The following is a 26,736-nucleotide window of genomic DNA, read 5'->3' as shown; positions in this document are numbered from 1 at the left end:
GACTGCTGCTGAAGGGGGCTGACCATGTGCCCCATGCTGTGGTGGGCGAAGGCATAATGTGAAAGACACTACAGCAGACCACTGGATGAAGAGAGTGAACTGAAAGCCCCTGGAAGTATTTATAAAATCATTATTTGTATGAAAAACAAAAAGCCTTGGCTAACGAGAGACCATAAATGACAATTACAGGCTTGTTATCTCCAGAGATAGCTGGATGAAAACACGCACTTTTCCCTAGGAAGGGTTTTTAACACACCCTCCATAAGTGCCTTTGACTTCCTACATCCTCACCAGTGTTATCATCATGGGTTCAGATACAGGGGAGGCGATCAGAAGAGCGCGCGGCTCATTAAAACGCACTTCCATTCCGTATTTTAATGAAAGGCAGGAATGGGTGAACTGTTTCTTGAGTGTAGGCTCGTGTATCTTCTCAAATGTTGAAAGATTTGCAGTGACAAAACAAGCCGTCCATACATTGAATGCATACATATTGCATTTATATGTAGTACCACATAGCAAAGTTTGGATCCACCTTTGATTAAAGAGTAAGGCAGGAGATGAAAGATGATCCCTTTGGTGCCCCACTTCCTGTGATAAAATGACATTGTGCATTGCTTATGCGAATGGCTGGTGATGTACACTGTTAATACATACGTGGTTTAAACAGCGTTTAGGAGGATGAGGGCATGTGATCATACCCAAGACCTTGTCTTTGGGGCCACTCGACACGTTGGTAAGTACCATGCCGGCTGCGCTTGGCATCAGACACATTGATAAGAACCGTGCCAGCAGGTCTTGTCATCAGGCACATTGGTAAGAACCATGCCAGCGACGCTTGGTATCGGACACATTGGTAAGTACAACATTGATTGCTCTTGGCACCAGGCACATTGGTAAGTACTATGCCGGCGGCGCTTGGTATCAGATACATTGGCAAATATCACGCCATCTTGACGCAGTGAAACTTCTCACATGCCTTGGACACACATGGCATCTGGCCTCAATGAAGCTGTTGATATGACCCGAGCCAAGCATGGCATCTGGGTTAAGTGGAGATGCTCATATGATCCGATGCCCACAAATTCTCTGGTTCTCGTGGTGAGAGGCCTACTAACAGCTACCCATGATGCACTATCATTCCAGCCAGTGAGGCGCTAGAACATTGGGGAAGCCCCCAACAGAGTCCTAGCTTCCTCTTTCCATCTAACTCGCCCCCCTCCTTTCACTTGCATGTGAACACTTTTTCCAGCCGACGCCCTTAGTCTAGGCCTTCCGGGCCGTCTTTGGATGCCGTGAATTGCTACACAAATAATCAACATAACATCTCTCCAGAAGATTAAGGAGCCAGTCCTGCAAATACTTAGGGACTCGACATGGACTTCTACAGAGAGCAGGTAGAGTCAAAAGTAGTAAGCTTTTCAATTTTAGACGCCAGCTTAAGACCTGGCTGTTCCAGCAGTAACGGTGGTCTTTGAGGTTCAGAATGTATACTATCTCTCTTCCAAGGGGATCTCTCAGCGCCAGGACACTCCTTGGAGTAGCTGTGCGCTCTATAAATCCCCCATAACATTAACATTAACATAACGTAACATTATTCAAATGTGGCGGCAAAGCACACAAGATTATTAAAAGAATAATAGCAAACAGGGCTGGTCACATCAGCCTCATTCTGAGGACCACGCAAAAATCCGATTTAGACGCAAGCTTCCGTTTGAGACCACATAGGAATAACGAGTTGGAGACTAATTACACACCTGCAGGTGTTTGTGCAGAAACGTTATGTCAGGTAAAATCAGATACAAAAGGGTAGATTTATCAATCCTTTGAAAGCTTGTAAAGCAATGCAAATATGCTTTTAGGTCGGCGGGGTCCGTCTGTAACGCAACTGGTGCTCATGTAAAGCCCTCTGATACCTTTGGGTCGAGATCACACTAAATAAAACTCCTCTCCCCCCACCCAAACAAATAGGGTGGTACATGAGCATTCTCACGTAAAACCCTATCCTCTAACAATGGCATAATGAGCTTTAAGACATAAAACAAAAATCGCTCCTACGCAAAGCAGGCATTATGTTTGAGAATTTTTTTTATTTCTTTGCAGCATTCATCCAACTTGTGAAACGTTTTAAAGTGTGTCCAGGCATAGTATTTGATATAGGAAGGGATCCCGTCTGGTGCACAACTATGTTAGACATGGCACTCACTTTGTGTTGGAAAGGTACCCTTCCAGCGCAAAACCTATGTTAGATATCCTTCTGGGGTTGATACAACGAGTACCATTCAGTGGGTAAGTGTTACGAAAGGAGGATTTTCAGACAAGTGCTTGCATCTGCAAGGCTGTAGGGCTAGGGGAAGTGTCAGCCACAATTCAGGCTCGTCTCCACCAGCCTTCTAATGGGAATATCCCTCCTCTCACTAGGCCAGTCCGTCTGTCTGTAAATGATAAATCCACATGCCGCAGCACCATGCACTACCTGACAGTGTGCCTTTCGAGGCACCATATGAACATGTGTCCCATCCTGCTACCTCCCCTCACCCTCAAAAACTCCCCCCCTCTAGCATCCCCGTTAAATCCCTTGCAGCTGATTGACTTTTTTCCTGCTTTTTCTGCTGAATGCAAGGAAAAAAGTCATTAACAGTCAGATCAAAAGAAAACTTAATGAATGAGGGAGAAAAAGCAAGACTTGCACAGATTGGGAATTCCCTTCACTTCCTGAGGTGGAGGAGGGAGCAGGGACAAGAGCGAGAGAAGCAAGACAAAGAGAGAGAGAAATGGTGTAAAGTTAGAGGAGGCTGGTCTGAGGCACATCAAGGGAAGCGAGGGGGAGATAGCGAGGGGAGCAGTGTGTGAGGAAGGGAGAGGTATTTGTATTTATTAAATATTAGATTTAGATTTCGGCAGATGGTTACTCTGTCACAACGATGACGGATATCCCGTCCGCCAAACTATAAATCCCATAGGATATTATGGGATTTTTATTTCAGCGGACTGTTGTGACGGAACTATGAATCTGATCTTGTGTAATGTAATTTTGTGCTAATGTAAAGCGCTCCAATATCCTTGGGCCGATTTTGCGCTATATAAAACTGCAAAAAACAGGGAAGGGAAATGTGGCCTAATGGCCAACGCGGCCGACCTTGAAACTGGGGAATCTGGTTGGAGTCCTGGCCTCGGCTCAACTTCTGTGATTCTGGGAAAATCACTTAATCTGCCCATTCCTTAGAAAATGTGTAATGTAATCTGGTGCAGATGTCAAGTGCTCTAATGTCCTTGGGCCAAGCTCTCGCTTTATAAAACAGCAACAAAAAAAATACAGTGTCCAATGCTGAAGAGAGGAAAGATGAGAAGCGGCTAAGAGCAAAGGTCACAGGGACAGCCACATGAGAGGGGACTTTCTAATGAGAGCTCGGGAGCTTGACTGAAGAGAGTGGAGCAGCATCTGTGTAGAGAGAAACAGGGCTGGGGTGGGCGAGTGCCCCCCCCCTCGACAAGAAATGGGGGGCTGAGGTGCCCTGATGGAACAGTAAGGACATGCAGTGGCATCGGGTGCCAAGGCCATAGGGGCATCAGTATGATCTTGATGTGCTATCCTTCTCAATCCAAAAAACTGACTTATATCCACCACTCGAATTACTTTCATATTTCACTATACTAATTCAACACTAATCCTTTATGGGTTCCGGAGTAGCGTGCTACTCGCCAAAAAAGCTCTTCAACACCCCATCAGGGGTAACAAGCACTATATAAATGCAAACCTTTTCCCCTCTTCTAGCCGTCCGCTTTTCTTCTGAATCCAAATGACTAACATATCCACCACTCAAATTACTTTCATTCATATTTCACTATACTAATTCACCACTAATTCTTTATGGGTTCCGGAGTAACTTGCTACTCGCCGAAAAAGCGTTTTAACGCCTCGTCAGGGATAGTAAGTGCTATATAAATGCAATTACAATATAATATGTTAGTTCAAGTCGCCAATTGGAGTACCTCTGATAGCAAATACTTGAAAAGGGAAAAGCCTGCCCTGCGTGAACAGTGTGATCGGACAACACAATGAAGAGGAAGATGAAACAATGTCCAGTGGGCTGCTAGGACATGGTACATGGAATACTGACGGAGGGAGGAGCCACAGCTAGGGGAATGGAGAGGGGTGAGAAAGAGAGAATGAGGCAAGGGAGGGAGAAGAGGGACAAGGAAAAGGGGTGGAGAAAGGGGACGGAGGCAAGAATGGACAAGAGGTAGAGGGGACGAGGGGCAAAGAGTGAGAGCGAAGGAGAGATGGGAGAGGGTGGCAGAGCAGAGACACTGAGGGAATAGGGGAAGAGATCTTGGAAGAGGGGGGATAGCGTGGAGGAAAGGGACATAGGGAGAGAGGAAGCAAAGGATAAATATAGCGAAAGGCAACATAGAAGTAAGTATGAGGGTGACAGAAGAAAGGAAAATTATGAAGCCAAGAGAGAAGATTATAGTGACTGCAGAAGCCCAAAGGAAGTGCCAACAGGACGGGGAGATACTGCAATAAGATAAAGATTACAAATCAATCATAAACGCCACTTAGCTCCAGCTATTCCTAATCAATGTTTCTTCTAATTACGAAGTCTAACACGTCATAATTGCCAAGATGTCTCCACTCAGATGATCCAAAACAATAACCTTTTCAGACATCAAGAGCGAGCGAATTAGGGCTTCCAATGTCATGGAAATAAGACTTGCACATAAAGGAGGTTTATGATCCATGTGATTGTCGGTTTCTCTGAAAAGCAAATATCCAATATATTGATTATTGAACTAATTTCCAATTAAACAAATAATGCTGATGCTTGTGCTACATGTTTCGTCCCATTGAAACGCACGCTCCTTCAAGGCTTACTCATGTCTGGAAGTGAGTAGATTTAGCGTAATGAATGAGTATGAGAGAAGGTAGATGAGGTGGGAGTGAGGTTAATGAACTTAATGGTGAGCACAGAGAGAGAGATGATAGACCCGGAGAGATATGTGACTGCACTGGACGGAGAGATGATAATACAGTAAAAGGAGATGTGAGCACTAGAGAGGGAGATGACAGCACCGGAGAAGGTCAAGTGAGCGCACTGGAGAATGTAAGGAGATGATAACACTTGAGAGATATAATAGCACTGGGGAGATATGGTAGTATTGACGAGAGAGAGCACAGGAGAGAGAGAGAATAGTACTGGAGAGACAGACAGATGATAGCATGGAGAAAGAGACAGAGAGAGAGAGAAAATAGTACTGGAGAAAGGTGACCGCATTGGAGGGAGAAATTGCTGCACTGGAGAGATTTAAGAATACTGGAGAGAGAGATGGCGGCAGTGGAGAGAGAAATGATACTACTGGAGAGAGAGAGTTGATAGCAGTGGAAAGAAAGAGACGCAATAGCACGGTATAGAGAGGGGTGATAGGAGATACCAGTTGTTGGACCTGGCCCATCTGGCAGGTCCGCCCCTGAAGTTTTTATGCTATATGTAACCTGGGGATGGTGATTCCCCCTCTGAGTGAGTGTGAGGAGAGAGCGACCTCCCCTTCCATAGGAATGCATGGGGAATGGATGAGTCCTCAGTAGTTCCCGGTGCGTAGGGTGTGCAGGGTCAAGTCTGGTATGGATGAACTCGGGAGGTTGAATGCTGCGCAACGGTATATGAGGTATGAGTGTGTCTAGTGCAGAAGTCCCTCTTTTGGAAGTTGGCATATTTGTGGAATATGTGCCTGGCGTATGATTGGCCGGGGCTGGCTGGTGAGCCTGGCTCCCAGGATCTGGGAGGGTCTGCCCGGTGGTGAATGGAGTGTTTAGCATACTAATGTGAGGGGAGGAGTGAGCCTGGGTCTGCTTGTGGATTGACTGTCTGGTTTGAGTGTCATGAATGAGGCTGGGTTTTCCCCAGACACTGCTGGCTCCACCCCCTGGGGTGCGGCTGATGTTCCTAGCCTGGCCAGTGTAAAGAATCCCCCATAACCAGTTCCAGCTGGTTCTCCCCCTGCCTGCCCCTTCAGACCAAGAATGTGTGTATAAAAAGGGTGCTGTGACACCCTGGACTTGTTCTTGTTCTCCAACTTGAATCTACCTGGAGCTGCTGCTGCTGGGGCTCAGGGGTGGCGTGCCTCCCTGGGCCCTGCCCTACTCCTGGACTGAGGATGGCCCTTTCCCCTCTTTGGCGCTGCTGGGCCCCCCCTGAGGTCCTGGACTACCGACGGACTTTTGTAATCTGCATCTAGCGCTGGGGGAGCGCTGTCCCTCCTGCCCAGCACCTGGAAGCGCTGCTCCCTGCCCCCTACCGCTTTGGGGTCCTTCCCTCCTGCACAAGCGCTGGTAGCGCTACATCCACCAAGCCGGTGCTCACCCGGCGTCTGCCCCGTGCTCCCAGTGTTCGATACCCCCAGCGAGTGCCTACCTCGCTTTATTCCCTGCCCGTGTGCCTTACGAGGGAGCCCACTCCTCGTCGATTTCTCCCCGAGTTCACCGCCGCCGCCCGGGACCCTAGTGACGTCATCCCCGGGCCGCGCTGGTATTGGCTGCCGGCCCGGGATTCCCCACTGGCGTCATCCCCCAGGCCGCGCCGTGATTGGCTGCCGGCCCGGGAGAGGGAGGAGGGGCGTCGGGACGCGTTGTCGGTGTCCGCCCCCCCTCGAGTGCATCTCCGGTTGTGCCCCGAGGCCCGGGAGGCCTCGCACGAAGCCGAGTCCCCCGAGAGGGACTCCGCGTGCCCCCAGAGCCCGGCGAGGCTCCACCTGTGACCAGTGCCCCCAGAGCCCCGAGAGGCTCCACCGTGCCATTGCCCCCAGAGCCCGAGGGGCTCCACCCGTTGGCCCCCCCCTTTTTTTCCCAGGGCCGGCAAGGCTCCCACGAGGTCCCTCAGTGGCCCAGCACTTAGTGGGCCACCGCTACGTTTAGCTTTGCCCCGGGCTTCCTGCCATGAACATCGAGACACTTGGGCACCGTGCCCCAGAAAGGCCCGCTGGCCTGTGGATTGCTGTGGACTGAGTCTAATGTGATCCCTACCAGTATTCTGTGTTGCACCTCTACGGGTGCTCCTGTTGTTGTGTACTTGGTCCTATTTCCCCCCCCGGAATACCAGATGTCCCCTGTACGATTCCTGGCAGTGGTCCCTTGGCCCTGTGTTGTACCTTCTTCCCCGAAGCCCCTACCCGTGCCCCTGGCACCTTGTACGATGTGTGTTCCTATGTGTTCTGCTTAATACAGATATTATTTTTTGTATATATACTTGGTGTGGAGTTCCTTTTGTGGGGGGCCCGGGAGGTTGTTGTTGGTGGGTGCGTGCGCAAATGCTTCACATGTCCTCCGAGATAGGCCTGGCTGCCCGCGCCGCGTTACCTAGAGGGCGAGCAGGGGTCGACCTTTCATAGGAGTGGTGGTCTCTGACTGGCTGTGGCGCAAGCCCTGGCCGGCCGGGGGTCCCATTTCCTACATTGGTGGCAAGCGGTGGGATCCGGACTTGTGTTTGCGCAGTACCCCAACGATAACTGGCCTCCCTGCAGAACTCTGTATTGTACATGGTCGCAAAGAAAGGAGATTATTGTTTTAAGAGGTTACGTAAATGTCCGCTCTGTGAAAGATGTGTTCGAGTCAGGTGTCCCCCCCGTACCCCGCTGAATATGGTTTAGGCGTCAGGTGTCGCCCTGGCTGAATTTACGTTACCCCGCTGAATGTGTTGGAGGCATCATGTGTTCCGTGCACCGCTGAATGTGTCTGATGCGTCAGGTGTCCTTCCTTTCCCCGCTGAATGTGTTGGAGGCATCATGTGTTCCGTGCACCGCTGAATGTGTCTGATGCGTCAGGTGTCCCCCCCGTACCCCGCTGAATATGGTTTAGGCGTCAGGTGTCGCCCTGGCTGAATTTACGTTACCGCGCTGAATGTGTTGGAGGCATCATGTGTTCCGTGCACCGCTGAATGTGTCTGATGCGTCAGGGTCCTTCCTTACCCCGCTGAATGTGTTGGAGGCATCATGTGTTCCGTGCACCGCTGAATGTGTCTGATGCGTCAGGTGTCCCCCCCGTACCCCGCTGAATATGGTTTAGGCGTCAGGTGTCGCCCTGGCTGAATTTACGTTAAGTTGTATCCTGGACAAGGAAGACCTGCTGGCTCGGCCGCGGCTTGCCTTGGGGAGAGCTGAACCTTGAGACCTGCTGGCGCTACCGCGGCTCGTTTTGTGAAAGTTATGGTAGTTGTATCCCGGACAAGGAAGACCTGCTGGCTCGGCCGCGGCTTGCCTTGGGGAGAGCTGAACCTTGAGACCTGCTGGCGCTGCCGCGGCTCGTTTTGTGAAAGTTATGGTAGTTGTATCCCGGACAAGGAAGACCTGCTGGTTCGGCCGCGGCTTGCCTTGGGGAGAGCTGAACCTTGAGACCGGCTAGTGCTGCCGCGGCTCGTTTTATTGAACTTATGTTAAGTTGTATCCTGGACAAGGAAGACCACTGGCGCTGCCGCGGCTTGCCTTGGGGAGAGCTGAACGCTTAGTTCCCAGGTGGAAGACCAGTGGAGGGAGGAAGTTCCAAAACTGATAGGAAGGTGTGTTCTGAGGGTGTTCTCCTGGGAGGACGCGGAACCTCAGAAGTAGAGGTAGGGTGGGGCATTCTTGCCCGTGACCTCTGGCAAGCCTGAGGGTGCGGACCCTAGGTGGAAGGAACAGTGGTAGGCGTGGCTACCCTGAGAAAGGGAGTGGAGAAGGGCTATTGTGGGCCCGGGGTTACCACCCCCCACTCCGGATTAGCAGGGACCGGTGGTATCTGGGTAGCCCAGGGCCTGGTCCTAGTCACATACAACTAAGGCGTACCAATAGGGTAGCCTGGTTGGGCCTATGTCTTTATTGTTTTTCATTTTTTTTACATTTTTAGCCTGTGTGTGTCTATCGGTCCAGGTAGGCGTTGAACTGGAGGGTGGCTCGGTAGCGCGGGCCACGTCCATGTTCTATCGCCCTGCAAGCAGGGAAGTCCATCACGGTAGTGATTGGTCTACCCTGCCTTTGGGCTGGGAGGGGCGTGTGTTGGACCTGGCCCATCTGGCAGGTCCGCCCCTGAAGTTTTTATGCTATATGTAACCTGGGGATGGTGATTCCCCCTCTGAGTGAGTGTGAGGAGAGAGCGACCTCCCCTTCCATAGGAATGCATGGGGAATGGATGAGTCCTCAGTAGTTCCCGGTGCGTAGGGTGTGCAGGGTCAAGTCTGGTATGGATGAACTCGGGAGGTTGAATGCTGCGCAACGGTATATGAGGTATGAGTGTGTCTAGTGCAGAAGTCCCTCTTTTGGAAGTTGGCATATTTGTGGAATATGTGCCTGGCGTATGATTGGCCGGGGCTGGCTGGTGAGCCTGCCTCCCAGGATCTGGGAGGGTCTGCCCGGTGGTGAATGGAGTGTTTAGCATACTAATGTGAGGGGAGGAGTGAGCCTGGGTCTGCTTGTGGATTGACTGTCTGGTTTGAGTGTCATGAATGAGGCTGGGTTTTCCCCAGACACTGCTGGCTCCACCCCCTGGGGTGCGGCTGATGTTCCTAGCCTGGCCAGTGTAAAGAATCCCCCATAACCAGTTCCAGCTGGTTCTCCCCCTGCCTGCCCCTTCAGACCAAGAATGTGTGTATAAAAAGGGTGCTGTGACACCCTGGACTTGTTCTTGTTCTCCAACTTGAATCTACCTGGAGCTGCTGCTGCTGGGGCTCAGGGGTGGCGTGCCTCCCTGGGCCCTGCCCTACTCCTGGACTGAGGATGGCCCTTTCCCCTCTTTGGCGCTGCTGGGCCCCCCCTGAGGTCCTGGACTACCGACGGACTTTTGTAATCTGCATCTAGCGCTGGGGGAGCGCTGTCCCTCCTGCCCAGCACCTGGAAGCGCTGCTCCCTGCCCCCTACCGCTTTGGGGTCCTTCCCTCCTGCACAAGCGCTGGTAGCGCTACATCCACCAAGCCGGTGCTCACCCGGCGTCTGCCCCGTGCTCCCAGTGTTCGATACCCCCAGCGAGTGCCTACCTCGCTTTATTCCCTGCCCGTGTGCCTTACGAGGGAGCCCACTCCTCGTCGATTTCTCCCAGAGTTCACCGCCGCCGCCCGGGACCCTAGTGACGTCATCCCCGGGCCGCGCTGGTATTGGCTGCCGGCCCGGGATTCCCCACTGGCGTCATCCCCCAGGCCGCGCCGTGATTGGCTGCCGGCCCGGGAGAGGGAGGAGGGGCGTCGGGACGCGTTGTCGGTGTCCGCCCCCCCTCGAGTGCATCTCCGGTTGTGCCCCGAGGCCCGGGAGGCCTCGCACGAAGCCGAGTCCCCCGAGAGGGACTCCGCGTGCCCCCAGAGCCCGGCGAGGCTCCACCTGTGACCAGTGCCCCCAGAGCCCCGAGAGGCTCCACCGTGCCATTGCCCCCAGAGCCCGAGGGGCTCCACCCGTTGGCCCCCCCCTTTTTTTCCCAGGGCCGGCAAGGCTCCCACGAGGTCCCTCAGTGGCCCAGCACTTAGTGGGCCACCGCTACGTTTAGCTTTGCCCCGGGCTTCCTGCCATGAACATCGAGACTCTTGGGCACCGTGCCCCAGAAAGGCCCGCTGGCCTGTGGATTGCTGTGGACTGAGTCTAATGTGATCCCTACCAGTATTCTGTGTTGCACCTCTACGGGTGCTCCTGTTGTTGTGTACTTGGTCCTATTTCCCCCCCCCGGAATACCAGATGTCCCCTGTACGATTCCTGGCAGTGGTCCCTTGGCCCTGTGTTGTACCTTCTTCCCCGAAGCCCCTACCCGTGCCCCTGGCACCTTGTACGATGTGTGTTCCTATGTGTTCTGCTTAATACAGATATTATTTTTTGTATATATACTTGGTGTGGAGTTCCTTTTGTGGGGGGCCCGGGAGGTTGTTGTTGGTGGGTGCGTGCGCAAATGCTTCACATGTCCTCCGAGATAGGCCTGGCTGCCCGCGCTGCGTTACCTAGAGGGCGAGCAGGGGTCGACCTTTCATAGGAGTGGTGGTTTCTGACTGGCTGTGGCGCAAGCCCTGGCCGGCCGGGGGTCCCATTTCCTACACCAGTGGAGAGAGAAAATAGTACCAGAGAGAGAGATGAGGCACTGGATAGTGAAATGACAGCACCAGAGAGAGAGATGAGGCCCTGGTTAGTGAAATGACAGCACCGGAGAGAGAGATGAGGCCCTGGTTAGTGAAATGACAGCAATGGAGAGAGAGATGAGGCCCTGGTTAGTGAAATGACAGCATCGGAGAGAGAGATGAGGCCCTGGTTAGTGAAATGACAGCAACGGAGAGGGAGACGAGTACACTGGATAGTGAAATTATAGCACCGGAGAGGGAGATGAGGCACTGGATAGGGAAATGACAGCACCGGAGACGGAGATGAGGCACTGGATAGGGAAATGACAGCACCGGAGAGAGAGATGAGGCACTGGATAGGGAAATGACAGCACCAGAGAAAGAGAGATGAGTCACTGGATAGTGAAATGACAGCACCGGAGAGAGAGATGAGGGCACTGGATATTGTAATTATAGCCCCGGGGAGAGATGAAGCACTGTATAGTGAAATGATAGCACCAGAGAAAGAGAGATGAGGGCACTGGATAGTGAAAGGATAGCACCGGAGAGAGATGAGGGCACTGGATAGTGAAATGATAGCACCGGAGAGAGATGAAGCTCTGTATAGTGAAATGATAGCACCGGTGAGAGAGAGAAAGAGAGAGAGAGAGAGAGAGAGAGAGAGAGAGAGATGAGGGCACTCGATAATGAAATGAAAGCACTGAAGAGAAAAAGATGATAAAGCTGAAGAGAGAAAAGTGATATAATTAGATAGAGAATAACAACTCTAGGAAGAGAAAGATCATAGTGCTGGAAAGACAGAGAGATATATCATTAGGGAGAAAGGTAACAGCACTAGAGACAGAGGGAGATGAGGAAACACTGGAAAAGAAGATAGAAATGCGAGCACTGAAGGGGAAGGGAAAGCTGATTGCAGTGGAGAGTGAGGGAGATGATGGCACTGGGGAGAGCTGCAAAGTTAGATAACAAAAATGAGTGAGTGGTGATAGCACTGGAGAGAGAGGGAGGGGTGATAGCACTAGAGAGAGAGGGAGTGGTGGAGGCACTGGAGAGAGAGGGAGGGGTGACAGCATTGGAGAGAGAGGGAGGGGTGACAGCATTGGAGAGAGAGGGAGGGGTGACAGCATTGGAGAGAGAGGGAGGGGTGACAGCACTGGAGAGAGGGAGGGGTGACAGCACTGTAGAGAGGGAGGGGTGACAGCACTGTAGAGAGAGGGAGGGGTGACAGCACTAGAGAGAGAGGGAGGGGTGACAGCACTAGAGAGAGAGGGAGGGGTGACAGCACTAGAGAGAGAGGGAGGGGTGGAGGCACTAGAGAGAGAGGGAGGGGTGGAGGCACTGGAGAGAGAGGGAGGGGTGGAGGCACTGGAGAGAGAGGGAGGGGTGACAGCACTGGAGAGAGAGGGAGGGGTGACAGCACTGGAGAGAGAGGGAGGGGTGACAGCACTGGAGAGAGAGGGAGGGGTGACAGCACTGGAGAGAGAGGGAGGGGTGACAGCACTGGAGAGAGAGGGAGGGGTGACAGCACTGGAGAGAGAGGGAGGGGTGACAGCACTGGAGAGAGAGGGAGGGGTGGCGGCACTGGAGAGAGAGGGAGGGGTGGCGGCACTGGAGAGAGAGGGAGGGGTGACAGCACTGGAGAGAGAGGGAGGGGTGACAGCACTGGAGAGAGAGGGAGGGGTGACAGCACTGGAGAGAGAGGGAGGGGTGGCGGCACTGGAGAGAGAGGGAGGGGTGGCGGCACTGGAGAGAGAGGGAGGGGTGGCGGCACTGGAGAGAGAGGGAGGGGTGGCGGCACTGGAGAGAGAGGGAGGGGTGATAGCACTGGAGAGAGAGGGAGGGATGATAGCACTGGAGAGAGAGGGAGTGGTGGAGGCACTGGAGAGAGAGGGAGGGGTGACAGCATTGGAGAGAGAGGGAGGGGTGACAGCACTGTAGAGAGAGGGAGGGGTGACAGCACTGTAGAGAGAGGGAGGGGTGACGGCACTGGAGAGAGAGGGAGGGGTGACGGCACTGGAGAGAGAGGGAGGGGTGGCGGCACTGGAGAGAGAGGGAGGGGTGGCGGCACTGGAGAGAGAGGGAGGGGTGGCGGCACTGGAGAGAGAGGGAGGGGTGACAGCACTGGAGAGAGGGGGGGTGAGAACACTGGAGAGGGAGGGGTGAGAACACTGGAGAGAGAGACGGAGGGGTGAGAGCACTGGAGAGAGAGAGGGAGGGGTGAGAGCACTGGAGAGAGAGAGGGAGGGGTGAGAGCCCTGGAGAGAGGGGTGAGAGCACTGGAGGGAGAGGGAGGGGTGAGAGCACTGGAAAGAGAGAGAGGGAGGGGTTGTGGCACCGGAGAGAGAGGGAGGGGTTGTGGCACCGGAGAGAGAGGGAGGGGTGATAGCACTGGAGAGAGAGGGAGGGGTGAGAGAACTGGAGAGAGAGGGAGGGGTTGTGGCACCGGAGAGAGAGGGAGGGGTGATAGCACTGGAGAGAGAGGGAGGGGTGAGAGCACTGGAGAGAGAGGGAGGGGTGGTGGCACTGGAGAGAGAGGGAGGGGTGATAGCACTGGAGAGAGAGGGAGGGGTTGTGGCACCGGAGAGAGAGGGAGGGGTGATAGCACTGGAGAGAGAGGGAGGGGTGAGAGAACTGGAGAGAGAGGGAGGGGTGAGAGCACTTGAGAGAGAGAGGGGGAGTCGTGACAGCACTTGAGAGTTGATAGCACTGGGGAGAGATGTTAGCAGTGGAGAGACAGTGTTTATATAACTGAACACAGATTATATCGCTGTCCGCAGAGATGCCTGCCCTGGGGTGAGACGGAAGCACTCTGCAGTGCTTAACCTGTGATCCGCGGCCCCTCAGGAGTCCACGACACCTACTTAGGGGGTCCATGGCTCCATAGAAAACTAAATATTACCAGATTAATAAAGTATATATAAATAAAGAAGCAAGATGTAAAACTGAAAATTTTAAAACAGTATGTAAATGGGAAATTTTTTAAAATTGGAGGCTAAAAATTCAGTTGATATCCCATCATTGATTAGTAGGAGCAGCACAAGTGCAAACGGAATTTAGTTTTGACGATGAATGGCCTCAGTTCAATTTAGAAAAACTCCAAGTTTCCCACTAAAATAAAAATTGATTTTATGTGTGAATTAAGTAAAACATTTCATAATTTGTGTATTTGTTTGATGAATGCTTGTTTTTGTATTTTTATGCATTATTTTGAGGTTCAAAATCACAAAATTGCTTATGCTGGTGTACCCAGCTTCCAGTAATAATTCAGTGGGCGTCCTCGGATTCAATATTGATTCAGGGGGTTCCTTGGATCCAATATTGTTTTAGTGGGGGGTCCTCAGATCCAATATTGATTCAGTGGGGGTCCTTGGATCCAATATTGATTCGGGGGGGGGGTCCTCGGATCCAGTATTGATTCAGTGGGAGTCCACAGAAGTCAAAAGGTTAAGAACCACTGCTCTCCATGAAGTGTTGGGCCATACCACTGGAGAGAGATAGAATAGTAGTGGAGCGAGAGAGATGGTAGCACTGGAGAGAGATGGAAGCTTTCTAGAGAGAGAGAGAGGGTCATTACCACTCGGGAGAGCGAGGATAGCACTGGAGGGAAAGAGACGTGATAGCAACGGAGGGTAAGAGATGATTGCCCTAGAAAGGGGGTGATAGAGCTGAAAGTATGACTGATGGTGACAGAGTGAGCTACACAACAAAGCTCACCACTCGGAAATTCAAGAACTGGAGAGCCAGAAGATAGAACTGGAAAGAGCGAGATGGCTGAGAGAGAACGAGTGATTTGACGGAGCTGAAGGGAGTTCTGTGAAAGAGCTGATGAAAGTGAAATGACAGAGCTGGAGAATATTAGAAGCTGGAGCTACAGAGAGCAAAGGAGCGAGAGGATAGAGCTGGAGATGGGGATATATGTGAAAGCTGGAGAGAGTAAGATGGGAGAGCTGAAGAAAGTGAGATGAACGCATTGGAGAGAGTGAGATGAGAGTGTGAGATATAAGTAAGCTGAAGAGAGTGAAATGAGAGAGCTGGAGAGAGTGAGATGAGAGTGCTGGAGAGAGTGAGATGAGAGCGCTGGAGAGAGTGAGATCAGAGTGAGATCAGAGAGATTGAGCGAGTGAGAGATAAGAGAGCGGAGAGAGTTGTATCGAGTGAGATTAAAAAGCTGGAAAGAGTGAGATGAGAGGGATGGAGAGGGTGAGAGATGAGAACGCTGGAGAAGGTGAGATGAGAGAGTGACAGATGAGAGAGCTGGAGTGGGTGAGATGAGAGAGATTGAGAGAGTGAGATGAGAGATTGAGAGAGTGAGATGAGAGATTGGGAGAGTGAGATGAGAACGATTGAGAAAGTGAGAGATGAGAGAGCTGTATGGAGTGGGATGAAAGGGCTGGAAAGAGTGAGATGAGAGGGATGTAGAGAGTGACAGATGAGAGAGCTGGAGAGACTGAGATGAGCGAGATTGAGAGAATGCTAGATGAGAGAGCTGGAGAGGGTGAGATGAGAGAGCTGGAGAGGGTGAGATGAGAGAGCTGGAGAGGGTGAGATGAGAGAGCTGGAGAGGGTGAGATGAGAGAGCTGGAGAGGGTGAGATGAGAGAGCTGGAGAGGGTGAGATGAGAGAGCTGGAGAGGGTGAGATGAGAGAGCTGGAGAGGGTGAGATGAGAGAGCTGGAGATGGTGAGATGAGAGAGCTGGAGAGGGTGAAATGAGAGAGCTGCAGAGAGTGAGATGAGAGAGCTGGAGAGAGTGAGATGAGAGGGATTGAGAGAGTGAGATGAGAGAGCTGGAGAGAGCTGTATAGAGTGAGATGAAAGAGCTGGAAAGAGTGAGATGAGAGAGATGGAGACAGTGAGAGATGAGAGAGCTGGAGAAGGTGAGATGAGAGAGCTGGAGAAGGTGAGATGAGAGAGCTGGAGAGAGTGAGAGATGAGAGAGCTGGAGGGGGTGAGAATAGAGAGCTGGGGAAAGTTAGACGAGAGAGCTGGAGAGAGTGATTTGAGAGAGTGCGAGATAAGAGAACTGCAGAGAGCTGTATAGAGTGAGATGAAAGAGCTGGAGAGAATGAGAGATGAGAGAGCGGAAGAGAGTGAGATGAGAGAGCTGGGGAGAGAGCTGGAGAAAGTGGGATAATGGGGCCGGGGAGATTGAGAATAAGAGCTGGAGGCGATGTATGATAGGCTGTGAGAGTGAGATGAGACTGCTGAAGAAAGTGAGGTGATTGAGTTGGAAAGCGTGAAATTGTAAAAACGGTGAGCGTTAGATGATAGAGCTGGTGAAAGTGAAGTGATAGAGCCAGTGACAGTGAGATTCTTGAGGAGGTAAAATGATAGAGGTGGAGACAATGAGTTGATAGAGCTGGAGACAATGAGATGATAGAGCTGGAGACAATGAGATGATAGAGCTGAGGAGGGTGATATGCAGAGCTGGTGACAGTGAGATAGAAGAACTGGGAAAAGTGAAGCGATGGAGCTGGAAACAGTGAGATGATGGCTGTGGAGAGCATCCAATGGTAAAGCGGGAGAAGGCAACGTTGAAGAGTGAGATGGCAGAGATTATGAGTTTAGAATTATTTTAGCCATGCTTTGGTTTTCTGACGCCAAGAAACCCCCCTTGTGTATGAACTCTCGAAAAATACAACATAACGTAGCAATTGAGCTGGGGAGGGTGAGATGGTAGAGCATGGGGGTAGAGATCAGGAGAGTGAGATGATAGAGATGGAGTGAGTGAGATGGCAGAGCTCCAGAGGATCGAGCCGGAGGTGGGAAAGGGGTTCTGGTAGAGCTCGTGTGGGCAAAATGGTAGAACTGGAAAGAGCAAGGTGGTGGTGCTGGAGAGGTAAGATAATAAGGAGAGGATGTGATATTAGGGCTGGAGAGGGCGAGACAACAGAACTGGGAGGGCGAGATGATACAGCTGTAAGGGTTAAATGGTGGATGGTAAAGCTGGAGACAGTGAGGTGGCAGAACTGGAGCCGCTAAAGTGCTGGAGCTGTAGGGGGTAAGACGCTAGAGCAGAGGAGAGTGAAATGATAGCGCTTTTTATATCGATATTTTATATTGATAATACGGTAATTTCTTGAGTTCGCGTCTTTTTGTTACCTGGGAGTCTTATTCACAAGTACTGACTCCTGGGCTCAACAGATTTCAAATGCTAAATAAAAGATGAGTAGAAACTCTCATGGGATTTTTAGGTTCTTCTCTAACTGGGGTGTTGATCCATTAAAGAGATGGCAGAGCTATATAAAAGGCACACGGGGTGGCCGCTGCCACCCACGGGCTGGATTTGGGGTTATGCTTCCTGTAAACCATTGCAGGAAGAGGAAAATAATTATTTTAAATGTTTAGTCAGCTTACCAGCTCCCGCCTCAACCATGACTCCTCATCGTGAGGTGGGCTTATAGTATTTGGAGGACTTGATCCTGGTGAGACCGCTATTACTTTGGCTCTTTATATGGTCAAAAGAAGAAACCAGTTTTACCAAATCCTTCATCTCAGATTGTTTAGCACTGAATAACGTCCCGCGTATCCTCTTGTGAGTATCCATACATTCCTCTTTTAGCACTTTTTTTAAACTGTCAGTGTGGACTGACCCTCTCCGAGTGCCATCCCTTACCAAGAAAGGCATTAGAGACATCTTTTTATTACACAGAACTTAATGGTGGAATGGCATTGAGAAGACAGAGCAGACAGTTGCATTTCACCTGCCCCTTGGTTTGAGGAGGGCTGTCAGAATTACCTGACTCGTGTCACTAAAACCCAACATTGTTTTGACCAGGTCCAGGCTTGGGATTGTGCATCACCTGGTTGCCTTCCCTACTATGAGGTCCAGCCCGTCCACCTTGACCCTATGTCCATGTGATGGCACAAGCATACAAAGCACGCTGCACGCTATGTTGTTTTGCAAAATGTATTCTCAGTACAGGCGCTATTACCTTAAACAAATGTTTGATGCACCGACTATTAGATCTCACATACATGCTTTTAAATTTCTGCTTGCACTGAATGATCACCCAGTAAGTTTTAATGTTGCTCTTTTTATTTTGAAAGCTGTGAATTTAAAGAAAAGTGTCATGTGTTGGAGCCTTTTGGATGTATTTTAATGATTGGATGGCACTTCATTAGGTATGCATCATGTGGATTAGTTGAAATCATTTTAACAGTTGTTTTAATTTATGTGTTTTATGCACTTTCATGGCTGTTTTTGAACTTGCGGAATAAAGATTTTGAACCGAACCGATAGCGCAGGAGAAAGTGAGAAGGCAGATCAGGAGAAAGTGAGATGATAGAGCAGAAGCGAGATGACATAATAGAGCAGGAGAGAGCGAGATGACAGATTAGGAGAGAGTGAGAAGACAGATCAGGAGAGAGTGAGAAGACAGATCAGGAGAGAGTGAGAAGACAGATCAGGAGAGAGTGAGAAGACAGATCAGGAGAGAGCGAGAAGACAGATCAGGAGAGAGCGAGATGACAGATCAGGAGAGAGTGAGAAGACAGATCAGGAGAGAGTGAGAAGACAGATCAGGAGAGAGTGAGATGACAGATCAGGAGAGAGTGAGAAGACAGATCAGGAGAGAGTGAGATGACAGATCAGGAGAGAGTGAGATGACAGATCAGGAGAGAGTGAGAAGACAGATCAGGAGAGAGTGAGAAGACAGATCAGGAGAGAGTGAGAAGACAGATCAGGAGAGAGTGAGAAGACAGATCAGGAGAGAGTGAGAAGACAGATCAGGAGAGAGTGAGAAGACAGATCAGGAGAGAGTGAGAAGACAGATCTGGAGAGAGTGAAGACAGATCAGGAGAGAGTGAGATGATAGAACAGAAGCGAGTGACATGATAGAGCAGAAGCGAGTGACATGATAGAGCAGGAGAGAGCGAGATGACAGATCAGGAGAGAGCGAGATGACAGATCAGGAGAAAGTGAGATGAGAGAGCAGAAGCGAGTGACATGATAGAGCAGGAGAGAGCGAGATGACAGATCAGGAGAAAGTGAGATGAGAGAGCAGAAGCGAGTGACATGATAGAGCAGGAGAGAGCGAGATGACAGATCAGGAGAAAGTGAGATGAGAGATCAGGAGAAAGTGAGATGAGAGATCAGGAGAAAGTGAGATGAGAGAGCAGAAGCGAGTGAGATGACAGATCAGAAGAGAGTGAGAAGACAGACCTGGAGTGAGTCTAATGGTTCTTGGAAGAGAGTGTGGTTAGTTCAGTTGAGAATACAGTTGGATCAGTCCTTGGGGAAGCCCGGTGCGATTCGCGCCCAGGGACTGATAGATAGACAGGTTCTTCGCCCTCAGGTGCATGCCAGAGAACGCCACCTTGATGGATAGGATCTCTCCCCACTCAGCCGAGACCCTCTGTTTCTCCCTTCAGAATTGGCACACTTTCCCTTAACACGCCGATTGCAAAATGGAAGGGGGACAAAGGTAACTCAGGGTACTGTCCCTTTTGTCCATCAGTTGGAGAAACAGAGACCACTTTTTATTTTTCTGTCCCAAGTGCATTATTCCCCACACTAAATGGATTATTCCGATATGCCGATTTTTTCTTATTTATTAAGCTTTTATCCAATCCCCCCCCCCCCCCCGCACCAAATAAATGTAACAAATCTTTAGCAGCAAGAGGACATAAATACAATAATAGTAATACATCCGGCAGTAGGATCATAATAGAAATTCATCACAAAGTCAACGCAAAAAAATACATTACAAACAGCTTGACCAAAAATTACTCTAAATGGAATTAGACATTTGAATCATCTACTAATCCTACCCTTCTTTCTTTCCAGTCCCATTCCCAGTCAAGCGGATCATTTCTTCTGATATGTTGATACCCAGTTCGAGAAAAGCCCCAAAATTCTCCTCCCTTTTACTCGGGCCTTCTTCCCCTTTCGCTCATAAAGTGCTTTTTCCAAACTGAAAACATATAAAAAGCGCCCCTTCCATTGATGTAATGTGGGGGTAAGGGATCAAGCCAGGCAGAGGCTGCACAAAGCCTGAAAACTGTCATCGCAATAAAAATGTGCTTGACCCCCACACTTATATTTAATTCATCAACACCCAGCAACATAAGCTGCGGTGACGGGGATATGTACACCTTAAGGACGTCCCCTAAAAAAACTCAAACTTCTGAGCTCAATACATTTAGGTAGGGGCACAGGCAAAACATATGGACCAGGTCTGCGTTTTAACGATTTTTGGGTGCTATCCACTGCGGGGAGGCGCTGCGCGTGCTTAGCTCGGCTACTTATGAACCAGTAGTTTTTGCGCTTTCAAGATTTTTAAACTGGGCCTGGAATGTAAGGGTCAGAAGTCTGAAGCAGGGCGTTATATTATGGTTAAAGCACCCCGGGAAGTAAGATGCTAACACTGAGGTCTCAGCCCTCGGAGGGAGTGATAGATACTCCAACACCTAGATATTGGCAGGTCGGACACTTACTATTTTTATACTGAACTTCTAAGTATGTCAGTCTCTTGGTCATCTCATCCTGCTGGTTAAAGCACCTGTCACTTTCATGCTGCTCTGAATTACGTGTTACTAGTGGGTCGAATTTGTAGCAACGTTTAATGTCTAAGGAACTCCTTGAGCACCCCCCCCCCCCCCCCGCCACTTGATGGGTGCTTTATTTTAAGCGAACAAGACGTTTAGATCATTTTTATGGAAAGATAAAAAGCATAAGTCACTTTAACATGCATTTTAGGTCTCCGTGAATGATGCGTTTTACTGCTGCACAGACAATCCAGAAGTGCACTTTGAGTGAGGAAAGCTGGTTATGTCGAGCTAACCCGTTATTCATTGCAGTCGTTTGACTAGTCAACAATCACGAGGGCGCTGTGATCTTACTGTAACTACTGTGACTGTTTCAGTTGAGATTGTGTATGTACTTTTATGGCTCTATGCTGTAACCGAAATAAAGTTATTAACTTCGGTTGAGACTAAGAAATGACTTGAGTTGGTCAGGTGTCAATGTCGAAGAGCGGTGACCAGCTTCAGGAGGACAGGACACAGGGAAGGAAGGTGCGGGGGGGGGGGGAGGGGGTCGCAGATATGCGGGGGGAGATTCTAGGGCGGGGAAGGAGTGAAGGCCTGGAGAGGATCGAACTGAAGGGAGAGCCAACCGAGCTGAGACAAGTTACACGGAGAGAGATGTGGAGGGGGAGATGTGAGAGGGAGAAAATAATACAGTTTGAGATGTAAAGAGATGAATGGCGGTGATGGAGAGAACTGGTGAGGGACCGCGTGTTAAAGGGAATGCAAAGGACGACAGAGAGCGCTGTCAAGGGGGTCGGAGCTCCAGGAAGTGAGACAGATAAACAGCCCGCGGAGAGAGACAAAAACTGAGCCCGACAGACAGGGAACACGATAGAGACAGATGGACAGAGAGACCGGGGTACAGCGTCACACGTATGTAGAGAATGAGCTACATTGAGGGTGAGAGAGGTGCGGGTGGAGAGAAAGAGAGGCGGATAGAGGCCTTAATGCACAGAGAGACAGGCACAGGCTGTGAGAGGGAGAGAGAGGCAGGCAGAACATGAGAGAGAAGCGGTAAAAAGTAGCAGCATGAAGGAAATCGGTCTACCATTTATGGTCCATGAAGAGAGTGTGAGGGAGTAGAGTGCGAGTCAGTGTGAGGAGGAGTGGTGAGAGAAGCTGTGTGTGCGGTGCTGTGTGAGAGACAGAGGGAGTGAGAAACACCCGGTGAGAGATGCACAGAGCCGAAAGTGAGGGGGGCTAGCTAGAGCTGCTGCGACATGGAGAGTGAGGGGACAGAGAGAGGCCTAGAGGAGGCTACAGAAATGAAAAGCAGGGTGAGGGGATGTGTGAGGGAGGGAGAGAGAAGGGACAGACATGTGGGGGAGTGAGAGCGACAGACTGGGGCGACAGAAGGATAATCCATCGGGGAATAGAGGGGACACAGAGGGGGGGGGGCGACAGAAAGACAGGTGCAAAGTGGAAATACATGGAACTCAGAGAGAGGGGTACAGCTGGTGTGAGAGAGAGACAGGGAGAGTGAGTGAGTGAGTGAGTTTGTGTGTGTGTGTGTGTCAGTGAGACAGGGATGGACAGCTGGAGAGACTGAGTTCACAGGACGGGAGGGAAAGAGTGCGAGGGTGGAGCAGGCTACTGAGGATTAAAGGATTAGAAAGAGGATGAGGGAGAAGGACAGAAGCAGTGAGAGGTGAGGGGACAGGGAGACAGCAGGAGGTGAGAGTGCATTTAGAGAGGCAGCGAGGCGGAGAAACCCGTGGGGAGGAGCAACAGTAAAATACAGACCGCTTTCAAACAACCTACCATGTATGTGCATGAGGACAAGGTACACACAGTGACTTTCAGAGACCATTTGCAGATGTGGTGGTCATTCAAAGCTGTTGGGTTTTACTATCCAGCAGCTCCACGAGCCAAGCGCTGGCAAAGAGAGAGGGAGTGAGATGAGCAGAGAGAGTGGTCAGATATATATATATATATATATATATATAATCTACTGGCGGTCGCCAGTAGATAGTTATAGTTAGGACCGTGTTTCCATAGGAAATCTCAAAATTCTATTTTGAATAACTTTGGCGCCGGTTGACGAATCCTCGCGAAATTTTCAAAACTAATGGGGCGCTCCGTTCAGCTCCTACCCTGAAAGTCTCGGGGTGATTCGTCAAGCGGGGGCCGAGAAAAAAGGGGGGTCCCAAAACGCGTTTTCCCCATGCATTTTTCCATAGGACCTTTAGACGCAGCTACAGCCCGAACGGCTTAACAGAATTACTTGAAATTTGGCAGAGAGGTCAAGGAAGTGCCTTTTGCAGGTCTGGTGTAAATCTGTTCAGTATTTCCTGAGAAAATAGCATTTAAAAGCATATCAATATCTATACGCGCGCAGGGTGCGCGCACCGTGCGAGCACCCTAACGTGCGCGAGTGTAATTCTGATTGGTGGTTACATGTTAGTCAACGTTCGAATCGGTCGAAATCAGGAAGTGTCGGACGCCATTTTGTTTGTTTTCAGTGCGAGAGTGAAAAAGAAAGGTGGCGAACGTGAAAAAGGGGCAGGGTAGAGAGTTCCTGACCCCCTAGCCTTTGTCAGGGGGTCCCTGAAGGACCCCGAAGGCAAAAAAAAAATTAGTTTTTTTAAAACGCGGGGGTGCGCGCACCGTGCGCGCATGGTGAAAACCAAAAAAAACTAAAAATAATTTTTAATACGTAGTTTATTGTAAAATAAATATATAAAAAAAATAATAATACATAAATAAATTAGCATTTAAAAAAACGTACAAATTCACTGAACAAAACCATAGGTTTCACACACGTTATAGTTAGGAATTAGCATTTAAAAAACCTTGCAAATTCACTTAAAAAACCATAGGTTTCACACATGTTATAGTTAGGTGGATATTTCACTCGTAAAAAACCAATGAAATTCCCCCGTTATAGTTAGTTCAGATAACTATAACTCGCGCGACCGCCACTCTATCACAAGGATGATGTCATCAGTGATGTCATGAGTGATGCCACTGACCATGTCATGAGTGATGTAATATGTGACGTCATAAGCAGCGGATTGCGGGCGCGCGAGTTATAGTTATCTGAACTAACTATAACGGGGGAATTTCATTGGTTTTTTACGAGTGAAATATCCACCTAACTATAACATGTGTGAAACCTATGGTTTTTTAAGTGAATATATAGATAGATAGATCCTTCAAACAAGCTATAAATAAATCAGCCAAATTCCACTCTTTGCTAGTAGACAAAAACATCTTCAGTAGGAGAAAACATGCCTGGATGGCAATCACCAACTATAAAACACTCACCCCAGCGCCATATATAAATATCACATTCTCGGCCTATCGAAAGTTACAACTAATGGCCCTGCGTTTAGGCAAATTGCCATCCATCGCGGACCAGCCATCATTGGTCCACAAAGGGCCGAAAAAGAATGTAGATTATGTGGAAGCAGTAAAGAGGATTTTATTCATCTAGTCTACACATGTCCTAAATTGTTAAATGCACGAGTCACTTTATTAAAAAGCGTTATGAACACCAGAAGAATAAGGACGTGCAGACCTGCAACGATAGCTGGCTTGGATCCAACTGATACAATTGCCAACTAATAAAGTTCCTTACCGTAAACGAGCAAGCTCTAAAAACTGAATCTCGAGATATTGCTCGGTAACATTGAACAAGACTGATTGGCCTTGGAGAGGAATACTGTATATTGGAACCATTTGAAAGCATGTCGAGAACACCTGAAAAGTATTCTTTTTAGCATAGCGGGCCAACTAACATCTCCGATCTAATAACTGTTAATTATGTATTTTGTAAATATTATTAAGTGATCAATTAATCGTTTAATGGCCATTTTATATATATTTAAATATTATTAATTGCTAACAAAAGATTTTTAAATCATAAGGAATTTACAAAAACCTTTTTACTGTCCTTTCTGGGTTTTTAGAATTTATAATGTTATGGTTTTAGTTAACTGAAACAATAAAACATTGAACCTTGAAATCTATATAGATAGATAGAGAGGGGGGTGAGATGAACAGAGAGAGTGGCAGACATTATATATCTATATCTATAGAGAGCGAGAGAGAGAGAGAGCGAGAGGGGGGTGAGATGAACAGAGAGAGTGGCTGAGATGATGTATCTATCTATATGTATATATATGGGGAGGGGGTGAGATGAGCAGAGAGTGGCCTGAGATTGTAAATCTATATAAAGAGAGATAGAGAAAGGGGGGTGGGGGGGCAGGCAGGGAGCTAAAGGGGCAAAAAGAGTCAGAAAACTTGAAAGTCGGGGAACAGACAGCAGTGCAGAGAGCAATATGGATAGATACAGAAATGAAGAGGGTTAGAGAGAGGGGAGAATGATCCACAGAGAGGGATAGGTAGTCAGTGCCAGAGATAAGGAAACAGCAAAAGAGATACACGGTACGGGACAGAGATGTACAGAAAGGGACACTTAGGAGGTAGAGAGCTGTGGAGGAGGGTAGAAAAGGACAGAGATAAGGGGCAGAGAAATACAGAGAAATGCAGAGACTGTCCAAGATACTGAGCCACAGAGATGAGAGGGGCCCTGAGAGTAGAAGGCAGAGATATTGAGAGTGACAGAGAATGCAGGGAGAGAAGAAGAGGTCGACAGAGAGCTCCCGTGAGAGTGACAGAGGTGCAGAGAGAGGGGTGGATATACAGTGAAATACAGAGAGAGACAGAGCCATATAGATGAGAGGCAGACCGAAAGTGATAAAGATAGGGAGTATGATGGATAGGTACTGAAACTGATGGATACAGGGAAATGTAGAATGGCTGAGATACAGAGCCACAGAGACGAGAGAGCTCATGAAAGAGTGAAAGAAAGGTAGTGAGAGTGATGCCGATGACAGAGAGAGATACTGAGAGAGCGACAGAACTACAGAGAGGGTGCTAGAGAGAGACAGGGCATGATAGAGAGACAGAGCTGCGAAAGAGAAAGATGATGAGTGGCAGAGATATTAAGAGAGTGACATATGAAGAGCGAAATGGGGGAGAGAGAGAGAGAGCGTAAATAAAGGCAGCGCCCCCGGACGGGAGCGAGGTCCCAAAAGAGTGACAGGGAGAGTGCCACGAGTGAGAGCTCGAAGAGGTGCTGACAGGGAGTTTGGCGGGAGGCCGGGTAGGGGATGCTGCAGGACACACGCGCTCCTCTCCCCGGGCACCGGAAGTGAGGTGGGGCTCCACGAAGAGACTACAACACTCACTCACCCAGGTGCAGGACCAACGGCAGCAGCCAGCAGACGCGGCGTCTCCAGCACGGCCCGGATTCCATCCTGGGGCAGGCTGCGAGGGTCCCTCCTGGGGCAGGCTGGGAGGGTCCCTCCTGGCGCAGCACTCCTCACTCCTGTCCTCGGCGAGCGCCCCCTGTCCCCAGGGATCACCTCCTGCCCCTCACAAGCCCCGAAGCCGAGCGGGCGCCTCACGTCCCTGACTGAGCGGTCTCCTCAGAGTCCCAGCCCCGCTCCTCTCCAGAGAGCTGCAAACTTTACAGCGCCCTCGGCGGCCGCAGCGCCTCCTCTGCAGAGCGGCGGTCCTGCGCGCTGTACCTGCGCCGCCTCAGCCCGAGCCTGCCTTTCCGCTGCTGCCTCACATGCAGTAGGTGCTAGGAGCCCAGACGCATCTCCTCGGCTAATATTCAGTCAGAAAAAAACCCGCTCCCGAGCCTCCATGGAATAGCCTGACCCCTCCCCCCGTGCCTGCCTCCCGCATCCGCGCGCGCCTCTTAAACCAGATTAAAAAGCTTTCATTTCCTACACAGGCAGCTTTCACTGCTGCTCCCCGGAACAACCCTGCGAAGAATGGAGGGGCCGGCCCTGCGCCTAAAAGGATAACAATACATTGTTTTATATAACACGCGCCGTTTGCCGGAACCTGTAAATAACAGGTGGTTTATTGACCGATGCTGTACAGACAGGATAGATGGAAAAAAAAAAAAGCGCGTCCGGTTTTGAAACTGTGACCCGCAGGTTGCACCCACTTTCTCGCCAGGTGCATTAACCTACTACGCCAATGCATCTACTTACAGGGGATGAGTGTTATTGTAGCGTGGGTGGTAGGGCCGGTGGATAGTGCCTGCTCTCTGACAGGATTTACTGCCATTTCCGGCTCCCGACTGACGCACGCAGCTCATTCATTCATGTGTTCCTCATTCACAAATGCAGAGTG

General features: G+C 50.1%; 1 protein-coding gene across 1 annotated transcript in view; it reads right to left on the bottom strand.

Moving 5' to 3' along the window:
- The window catches only part of NRN1L (neuritin 1 like), a 394,567-nt gene extending 368,341 nt beyond the window's left edge, over positions 1–26,226 (bottom strand). The window contains exon 1 of the mRNA XM_085637499.1: positions 25,780–26,226. Within this exon, the coding sequence (XP_085493625.1) occupies positions 25,780–25,843 (64 nt within the window). The 5' untranslated portion in view covers positions 25,844–26,226. The remainder of the gene's footprint in view (positions 1–25,779) is intronic.
- Positions 26,227–26,736: the final 510 nt, after the last annotated feature.

This window comes from Triturus cristatus, chromosome 12, assembly GCF_964204655.1.
Source record: "Triturus cristatus chromosome 12, aTriCri1.1, whole genome shotgun sequence".
NCBI classification, from domain to species: Eukaryota; Metazoa; Chordata; class Amphibia; order Caudata; family Salamandridae; genus Triturus; species Triturus cristatus.
This window is presented reverse-complemented; position numbering and strand designations above follow the sequence as displayed.